This window comes from Columba livia, chromosome 39 (assembly GCF_036013475.1).
Source record: "Columba livia isolate bColLiv1 breed racing homer chromosome 39, bColLiv1.pat.W.v2, whole genome shotgun sequence".
In the NCBI taxonomy this organism is placed as follows: domain Eukaryota; kingdom Metazoa; phylum Chordata; class Aves; order Columbiformes; family Columbidae; genus Columba; species Columba livia.
The window spans coordinates 1-10,074 of NC_088640.1; the positions used below are offsets into that span (position 1 = coordinate 1).

The 10,074-nt window shown below is 60.1% G+C and overlaps 1 protein-coding gene across 2 annotated transcripts; it reads left to right on the forward strand.

Annotated features, from left to right (window-relative positions):
* Positions 1-95: 95 nt before the first annotated feature.
* On the forward strand, positions 96-7,311 carry LOC135576984 (myosin-binding protein C, fast-type-like). Of its 2 annotated transcripts, none has more exons than XM_065044421.1 (5): positions 96-283; positions 2,514-2,650; positions 3,410-3,596; positions 6,410-6,440; positions 7,206-7,311. In XM_065044421.1, the coding sequence occupies exons 1-4, from the start codon at positions 184-186 to the stop codon at positions 6,418-6,420; spliced, it is 435 nt and encodes a 144-aa protein (XP_064900493.1). In that variant the 5' UTR covers positions 96-183; the 3' UTR covers positions 6,421-6,440; positions 7,206-7,311. The 2 variants fall into 2 exon arrangements, with proteins under 2 accessions (XP_064900493.1, XP_064900494.1); XM_065044422.1 differs by having other exon boundaries at positions 7,221-7,311.
* The last annotated feature ends 2,763 nt before the right edge of the window (positions 7,312-10,074 follow it).

Below are 10,074 nucleotides of genomic sequence, written 5' to 3' on the forward strand. Positions count from 1 at the left end.
AAATCAGTCTCAATTTCATGATATAATGGAAGCAAAGGTACAGAAAGTGACCAGTGTGGGAATTGTGGCAAAGAAAGGCTGCAAATGAAGCCGTTTTGAGGCAGACGCCCCCTTTGCCCGCAGGAGTGGTTCACGGTGTACGAGCACGTGCGCCCGCCGCGCTGCACCGTGCCCGAGCTGGTGATGGGGAACCAGTACCGCTTCCGGGTGTTCAGCGAGAACCTGGTGGGCGTCAGCGAGAACCCCGGCGTGTCCCAGAACACGGCCGACATCCCCAAAGCAGGTTGGGGGCGCCATGGGGAGTGGAGGGGGTGATGGGGATGTGGGGGTCTGGGGGGTGATGGGGACATGGGGGTCCTGGGGGTGATGGGGACATGGGGGTGATGGGGGTGATGGGGGTGATGGGGACATGGGGGTCTGGGGGGTGATGGGGATGTGGGGGTCCAGGGGGTGATGGGGATGTGGGGGTGGGGGGGGGTGATGGGGACGTGGGGGTCTGGGGGGTGATGGGGACGTGGGGGTCCAGGGGGTGATGGGGACACAGGGGTCCTGGGGGTGATGGGGGTGATGGGGACATGGGGGTCCAGGGGGTCTGGGGGGTGATGGGGACGTGGGGGTCCAGGGGGTCTGGGGGGTGATGGGGACGTGGGGGTGGGGGGGGTGATGGGGACGTGGGGGTGTGGGGGGTGATGGGGATGTGGGGGGGTGATAGGGACGTGGGGGTCTGGGGGGTGAATGGAGTGATGGGGACATGGGGGTGGGGGGGTGATGGGGACGTGGGGGTGGGGGGGGTGATGGGGATGTGGGGGTGGGGGGGTGATGGGGACGTGGGGGTCTGGGGGGTGATGGGGACATGGGGGTGTGGGGGTTGTTAGGGATGTGGGGGTGGGGGGTGATGGGGGTGATGGGGACCTGGGGGTCCAGGGGGTGATGGGGACATGGGGTGTGGGGGGTGATGGGGATGTGGGGGTGTGGGGGGTGATGGGGGTTTGGGGGTTCAGGTCTAAGGGGGTTTGGGGGAGGCCGTGAGGCACTTGGGGAGCTGTGAGGATGTGGGGGGCCCTGGGCAGGCTGGGGGGATAGGGAGACATGTGTCCCCACTCATGACGTGTGTCCCCCGTGACATGTGTCCCCTCATGACATGTGTCCCCACTCATGACATGTGTCCCCTCATGACGTGTGTCCCCTCATGACGTGTCCCCACTCATGACATGTCCCCTCATGACATGTGTCCCCTCCATGACATGTGTCCCCTCATGACATGTGTCCCCTCATGATGTGTGTCCCCCTCGTGACGTGTGTCCCCTCATGACGTGTCCCCACTCATGACATGTCCCCTTATGACATGTGTCCCCTCATGACATGTCCCCTCATGACATGTGTCCCCTCATGACATGTCCCCTCATGACATGTGTCCCCTCATGACGTGTGTCCCCCGTGACATGTGTCCCCTCATGACGTGTGTCCCCACTCATGACATGTGTCCCCTCATGACGTGTCCCCACTCATGACATGTCCCCTTATGACATGTGTCCCCTCATGACATGTGTCCACGTCGTGACATGTGTCCCCTCATGACGTGTGTCCCCCGTGACATTTGTCCCCTCATGACATGTGTCCCCTCATGACGTGTGTCCCCCGTGACATTTGTCCCCTCATGACATGTGTCCCCTCATGACGTGTGTCCCCACTCATGACATTTGTCCCCTCATGACATGTGTCCCCTCATGACATGTGTCCCCTCATGACGTGTGTCCCCCTCGTGACGTGTGTCCCCTCATGACGTGTCCCCACTCATGACATGTCCCCTTATGACATGTGTCCCCCCGTGACATGTGTCCCCTCATGACATGTGTCCCCTCATGACGTGTGTCCCCACTCATGACATTTTTCCCCTCATGACGTGTCCCCTCCGTGACATGTGTCCCCCTCATGACACGTGTCCCCCCGTGACATGTGTCCCCTCCATGACATGTGTCCCCTCATGACGTGTGTCCCCCTCGTGACATGTGTCCCCTCATGACGTGTGTCCCCTCATGACATGTGTCCCCCTCGTGACATGTGTCCCCTCATGACATGTGTCCCCACTCGTGACATGTGTCCCTTCATGACATGTGTCCCCCTCGTGACGTGTGTCCCCTCATGACATGTCCCCACTCACGACATGTCCCCTCATGACATGTGTCCCCTCATGACACGTGTCCCCCCGTGACATGTGTCCCCTCATGACGTGTGTTCCCCTATAACATGTGTCCCCCTCGTAACGTGTGTCCCCTCATGACGTGTCCCCACTCACGACATGTCCCCTCATGATGTGTGTCCCCTCGTGACATGTGTCCCCACTCGTCATGTGTCCCCTCATGACACGTGTCCCCTCATGACACGTGTCCCCCCGTGACGTGTGTCCCCCTCGTGACACGTATCCCCTCACTACATGTCCCCCTCGTGTCACGTGTCCCCTCATGACCCGTGCCCACCCGTGACCCGTCCCCCCGTGACTCGTCCCCCCCCAGGGCTGACGCTCAAGCCGCCCCAGTTCCAGGAGCACGACTTCCGCTCGGCGCCGCAGTTCCTGACACCGCTGGTGGATCGCAGCGCCGTGGCGGGGTACACCACGGCCCTCAACTGCGCCGTGCGCGGGCACCCCAAGGTCTGCCTCTGTGTGTGTGCTGGGATATAGATAGATACCTACATATATAATGTATACTCAGCCATAGCACCCTGAGAACGCCTGACCTGGGAAGCTAAGCAGGGTCGGGCCCGGTCAGCGCTTGGATGGGAGACCATATAGATACCCAGCCATAGCACCCTGAGAACACCTGACCTGGGAAGCTAAGCAGGGTCAGGCCCGGTCAGTGCTTGGATGGGAGACCATATACATATCCACAGCCATAGCACCCTGACAACACCTGATCTGGGAAGCTAAGCAGGGTCGGGCCCGGTCAGTGCTTGGATGGGAGACCATATAGATACCCAGCCATAGCACCCTGAGAACACCTGACCTGGGAAGCTAAGCAGGGTCGGGCCCGGTCAGTGCTTGGATGGGAGACCATATAGATACCCAGCCATAGCACCCTGAGAACACCTGACCTGGGAAGCTAAGCAGGGTCGGGCCCGGTCAGTGCTTGGATGGGAGACCACATATATATATATATATATATAGATACACAGCCATAGCACCCTGAGAACGCCCCATCTCGTCTGATCTGGAAGCTAAGCAGGGTCGGGCCCGGTCAGTGCTTGGATGGGAGACCACATGGGTCCAGAGAATTTCTCCTGCCCCGCTGCTCTGCCCTTGAATAAAGGGTTTAGTTCAGATACTATACGATATACTTGGGGAACATATATATATATATCTCCCAGTCCCAGAGCTCCCAGTGCTCCCAGTCCAACCCCCTCTCTCCCCCAGCCCAAGGTGGTGTGGCTGAAGAACCAAATGGCCATAGGGGACGACCCGCGGTTCCTGGCGCGGCACAGCCAGGGGGTCCTGACGCTGCAGATCCGCAAACCGGGGCCGTTCGACGGGGGCACCTACGGCTGCCGGGCGGTCAACGAGCTGGGGGAGGCGCTGACCGAGTGCCGCCTGGAGATCCGGGGTGCGGGGGGGCCCTGACCGGGGGGGCCTGATATCATAGGGGGGTCCCTGATATCACAGGGGGGTCCCTGATATCATAGGGGGGTCCCTGATACCCACTGGGAGGGCACCCCGGGATATTGAAGGGACCAGTGACACCAGTAATGAGAGGCTGGAGATGCAGGGTGGGGGGGCCTCTAATACTTGGGGAGGGGTCCCAATATATGGGGGGGGGGGGCTCCCTAAAACCTAGAGGGGTCCCTGATATCATAGGGGGGTCCCTGATACCCACTGGGAGGGCACCCCGGGATCTTGGAGGGACCAGTGACACCAGTAATGAGAGGCTGGAGATGCGGGTGGGGGGCCTCTAATACTTGGGGAGGGGTCCCAATATATGGGGGGGGCTCCTTAAAACCTGGGGGGGTCCCTGATATCATAGGGGGGTCCCTGATACCCACTGGGAGGGCACCCCGGGATCTTGGAGGGACCAGTGACACCAGTAATGAGAGGCTGGAGATGCGGGTGGGGGGCCTCTAATACTTGGGGAGGGGTCCCAATATATGGGGGGGGCTCCTTAAAACCTGGGGGGGTCCCTGATATCATAGGGGGGGTCCCTGATATCATAGCGGGGTCCCTGATACCCATTGGGAGGGCACCCCAGGATATTGGAGGGACCAGTGACACCAGTAACGAGAGGCTGGAGATGCGGGGTGTGGGGGCCTCTAATACTTGGGGTCCCAATATATGGGGGGGGGGCTCCCTAAAACGTAGAGGGGTCCCTGATATCATAGAGGGGTCCCTGATATCATAGGGGGGTCCCTGATACCCATTGGGAGGGCACCCCGGGATCTTGGAGGGACCAGTGACACCAGTAATGAGAGGCTGGAGATGCGGGGTGGGGGGGCCTCTAATACTTGGGGAGGGGTCCCAATATATGGGGGGGGCTCCTTAAAACCTGGGGGGGTCCCTGATATCATAGGGGGGTCCCTGATATCATAGGGGGGTCCCTGATACCCACTGGGAGGGCACCCCGGGATCTTGGAGGGACCAGTGACACCACTAACAAGAGGCTGGAGATGCGGGTGGGGGGGCCTCTAATACTTGGGGTCCCAATATATGGGGGGGGGCTCCCTAAAACCTAGAGGGGTCCCTGATATCATAGGGGGGCCCCTGATATCATAGGGGGGTCCCTGATACCCATTGGGAGGGCACCCCAGCATCTTGGAGGGACCAGTGACACCACTAACAAGAGGCTGGAGATGCGGGTGGGGGGGCCTCTAATACTTGGGGAGGGTCCCAATATATGGGGGGGCTCCTTAAAACCTGGGGGGGTCCCTGATATCATAGAGGGGTCCCTGATATCATAGGGGGGTCCCTGAAACCCACTGGGAGGGCACCCCAGGATCTTGGAGGGACCAGTGACACCAGTAACGAGAGGCTGGAGATGCGGGGTGGGGGGGCCTCTAATACTTGGGGTCCCAATATATGGGGGGGGGGCTCCCTAAAACCTGGGGGGGTCCCTGATATCATAGGGGGGTCCCTGATATCATAGAGGGGTCCCTGATATCATAGGGGGGTCCCTGATACCCACTGGGAGGGCACCCTGGGATCTTGGAGGGACCAGTGACACCAGTAACGAGAGGCTGGAGATGCGGGGTGGGGGGGCCTCTAATACTTGGGGAGGGGTCCCAATATATGGGGGGGGGCTCCCTAAAACCTGGGGGGTCCCTGATACCTGGTGGGGAGTCCCTGAGTCTGGGGGGACACCCCGGGATTATGGGGGAACCAGTGACCCCAGTAATGAACTGGGGGGGCGTTCATTGAGCCGTGGGGTGTGTGGGGGGGTCCCAATACTTGGGGAGGGGGTCCCAATATATGGGGGGGGCTCCCTAAAACCTGGGGGGTCCACAATAACTGTTAGGGGGTCCCTGATATCTGTTGGGGGGTCCCTGAGTCTGGGGGACACCCCGAGATTATGGGGGGACCAGTGACCCCAGTAATGAACTGGGGGGGCGTTCATTGAGCCGTGGGGTGTGTGGGGGGTCCCAATACTTGGGGAGGGGGGTCCCAATATATGGGGGGGGGGGCTCCCTAAAACCTAGGGGGACCCTGATACCTGTTGGGGGGTCCCTGAGTCTGGGGGGACACCCCGGGATTATGGGGGGACCAGTGACCCCAGTAATGAACTGGGGGGGCGTTCATTGAGCCGTGGGGTGTGCGTGGGGGTCCCAATACTTGGGGAGGGGGTCCCAATATATGGGGGGGGGGCTCCCTAGAACCTCGGGGGTCCACAATATCTGTTAGGGGGTCCCTGATATCTGTTGGGGGGTCCCTGAGTCTGGGGGACACCCCGAGATTATGGGGGGACCAGTGACCCCAGTAATGAACTGGGGGGGCGTTCATTGAGCCGTGGGGTGTGCGTGGGGGTCCCAATATATGGGGGGGTCCCTAAAACCTGGGGGGTCCCTGATATCTGGTGGGGGGTCCCTGAGTCTGGGGGACACCCCGGGATTATGGGGGGACCAGTGACCCCAGTAATGAACTGGGGGGGCGTTCATTGAGCCGTGGGGTGTGTGTGGGGGTCCCAATACTTGGGGAGGGGTCCCAATATAAGGGGGGGCTCCCTAAAACCTAGGGGGACCCTGATACCTGTTGGGGGGTCCCTGAGTCTGGGGGACACCCCGGGATTATGGGGGGACCAGTGACCCCAGTAATGAACTGGGGGGGCGTTCATTGAGCCGTGGGGTGTGGGGGGGGGTCCCAATACTTGGGGAGGGGGTCCCCCAATATGGGGGGGCAGCGGCAGCCCCCCAACCTGTGCCTCTCCCTGCACAGTGCCCCAGTGAAGCCCCAGCGACACAGGATGGTGAGTGGGGGGGGGTTAATTAACCGGGGGGAGTTAATTTGACATGGGGTTTGTTTAGGGGTGAATGTTTGATTGGGGGGGGTTAATTCTGGGGGGTCCGTGTTTCATTTGGGGGGGGTAGTAAATTGGGGGGGTGCTTAATTAGGGAGCTGTGTTTAATTGGGGGCTGTTTAATTGGGGGGGGGGTGTATTTAATTGGGGGGGGTGTTTAATTAGGGAGCTATGTTTAATTTGGGGGGTGTATTAATTTGGGGGGGTGTTTAATTAGGGAGCTGTGTTTAATTAGGGAGCTGTGTTTAATTGGGGGCTGTTTAATTAGGGGGGTGTATTTAATTGGGGGGGTGTATTTAATTGGGGGGGGTGTATGTTTAATTAGGGAGCTGTGTTTAATTGGGGGCTGTTTAATTAGGGGGGTGTATTTAATTGGGGGGGTGTATTTAATTGGGGGGTGTATGTTTAATTAGGGAGCTGTGTTTAATTGGGGGCTGTTTAATTAGGGGGGTGTATTTAATTGGGGGGGTGTATTTAATTGGGGGGGGTGTATGTTTAATTAGGGAGCTGTGTTTAATTGGGGGCTGTTTAATTAGGGGGGTGTATTTAATTGGGGGGGTGTATTTAATTGGGGGGGGTGTATGTTTAATTAGGGAGCTGTGTTTAATTGGGGGCTGTTTAATTAGGGGGGTGTATTTAATTGGGGGGGTGTATTTAATTGGGGGGTGTATGTTTAATTAGGGAGCTGTGTTTAATTGGGGGCTGTTTAATTAGGGGGGGCTCATTTAGGGTGTGAAGAAGCTCCTGTGCACCTCCCGCCCCCCCCGGAAGGAATTAACGCCCCCCCCCCCCAATAAACGGAACCCCCAGTTCTGCTGCACCCGCCTCCGTCCGTCTGTCCTTCGCGGGGGGGGGGACACCCCCGTGTGTCACCCACGGGGGGGGGGGGGGAATCCAGCGCCCCGCCGCCCCCACAAGGGGGCGGAGGGGGCGTGTCGCCCCGCCCGGGCCCCGCCCACTCGCCGTCTCTCGCCCAGCCATTGGCTGGCCGCGCCGTCACTCCGGAAGGGGAGGAGGAGTTTGTGCTGCACGGGGAGGGGGCGGGTCTCAACGTGATTGACAGCGCGTTCTCCCAATGGAGAGCGGAGGGTGCAGAGGGAAGGGGTGCAGAGTTTGGGGGTGCAGTGGGGGGGTGCAGAGTTTGGGGGTGCAATGGGGTGCACAGTTTAGGGGTGCAGTGAGGTGCTCAGTTTAGGGGTGCAGTGGGGTGCACAGCTTGGGGTGCACAGTTTGGGGGTGCAATGGGGTGCACAGTTTGGGGTGCACAGGGTGGGGGATGCAGTGGGGTGCACGGGGGGGTGCAGTGGGGGTGGTGCACATTTTAGGGGTGCAATGGGGTGCAGAGTTTGGGGTGCACTGGGTGGGGGTGCAATGGGGTGCACAATTTGGGGTGCCCAGTTTAGGGGAGCAATGGGGTGCACAGCTTGGGGTGCACGGGGGGGTGCAGTGGGGTGCACAGTTCAGGGGTGCAAAGGGGTTCACAGTTTGGGGTGCACAGTTTAGGGGTGAACAGGGGGGTGCACTGGGGGAGCAATGGGGTGCACAACTTGGGGTGCACAGTTCAGGGGAGCAATGGGGTGCACAGTTTGGGGTGCACAGGGTGGAGGAGCAGTGGGGTGCACAACTTGGGGTGCACAGTTTAGGGGAGCAATGGGGTGCACAGTTTGGGGTGCACGGGGTGGGGGTGCAGTGGGGGTGGTGCACAGTTCAGGGGTGCAGTGGGGTGCAGAGTTTTGGGTGCACTGGGTGGGGGTGCAATGGGGTGCACAATTTGGGGTGCCCAGTTTAGGGGAGCAATGGGGTGCACAGCTTGGGGTGCACGGGGGGGTGCAGTGGGGTGCACAGTTCAGGGGTGCAAAGGGGTTCACAGTTTGGGGTGCACAGTTTAGGGGTGAACAGGGGGGTGCACTTGGGGAGCAATGGGGTGCACAGCTTGGGGTGCACAGTTCAGGGGTGCAGTGGGGTGCACAGTTTGGGATGCACAGCTTGGGGTGCACAGTTTAGGGGAGCAATGGGGTGCACAGTTTGGGGTGCAATGTGGTGCACAGCTTGGGGTGCACAGCTTGGGGTGCACGAAGGGGTGCAGTGTGGTGCAGAGTTTGGGGTGCACAGGGTGGGGGTGCAATGGGGTGTACAATTTGGGGTGCACAGCTTAGGGGTGCAATGAGGTGCACAGTTTAGAAGTGCAATGGGGTGCACAGCTTGGGGTGCACAGGGTGGGGGTGCAATGGGGTGTACAATTTGGGGTGCACAGCTTGGGGTGCACAGTTTAGGGGAGCAATGGGGTGCACAGTTTGGGGTGCAATGTGGTGCACAGCTTGGGGTGCACAGTTTAGGGGTGCAGTGTGGTGCAGAGTTTGGGGTGCACAGGGTGGGGGTGCAATGGGGTGTACAATTTGGGGTGCACAGCTTAGGGGTGCAATGAGGTGCACAGTTTAGGGGTGCAATGGGGTGCACAGTTTGGGGTGCAATGTGGTGCACAGCTTGGGGTGCACAGGGTGAAGGGGTGCAGTGCGGTGCACAGTTTGGGGTGCACAGGGTGGGGGGTGCAGTGGGGTGCACAGTTTAGGGGTGCAATGTGGTGTACAGTTTGGGGTGCACAGTTTAGGGGTGCAATGTGGTGCACAGTTTGGGGTGCACAGTTTAGGGGTGCAATGGGGTGCACAGTTTGGGGTGCAATGGGGTGCACAGTTTGGGGTGCACAGTTTGGGGGTGCAATGTGGTGCACAGTTTGGGGTGCACGAAGGGGTGCAGTGGGGTGCACAGCTTGGGGTGCCCAGTTTAGGGGAGCAATGGGGTGCACAGTTTGGGGTGCACAGGGTGGGGGGTGCAGTGGGGTGCACAGGGGGGTGCAGTGGGGGTGGTGCACAGTTTAGGGGTGCAGTGGGGTGCAGAGTTTGGGGTGCACTGGGTGGGGGTGCAATGGGGTGCACAATTTGGGGTGCCCAGTTTAGGGGAGCAATGGGGTGCACAGCTTGGGGTGCACGGGGGGGTGCAGTGGGGTGCACAGTTCAGGGGTGCAAAGGGGTTCACAGTTTGGGGTGCACAGTTTAGGGGTGAACAGGGGGGTGCACTGGGGGAGCAATGGGGTGCACAGCTTGGGGTGCACAGTTCAGGGGTGCAGTGGGGTGCACAGTTTGGGGTGCACAGGGTGAAGGGGTGCAGTGGGGTGCACTGTTTGGGGGAGCAATGGGGTGCACAGTTTGGGGTGCACGGGGTGGGGGTGCAGTGGGGGTGGTGCATAGTTTAGGTGTGCAATGGGGTGCAGAGTTTGGGGTGCACGGGGGGGTGCAGTGGGGTGCACAGCTTGGGGTGCACAGTTCAGGGGTGCAGTGTGGTGCAGAGTTTGGGGTGCACAGGGTGGAGGTGCAATGGGGTGTACAATTTGGGGTGCACGGTTTAGGGGTGCACGGGGGGGTGCAGTGGGGTGCACAGTTTTGGGTGCTCAGTTTAGGGATGCAATGGGGTGCACAGTTTGGGGTGCACAGGGTGGGGGGGGTGCAGTGGGGTGCACAGTTTAGGGGTGCAATGAGGTGCACAGTTTGGGATGCACAGTTTGGGGTGCACAGTTTGGGGTGCACAG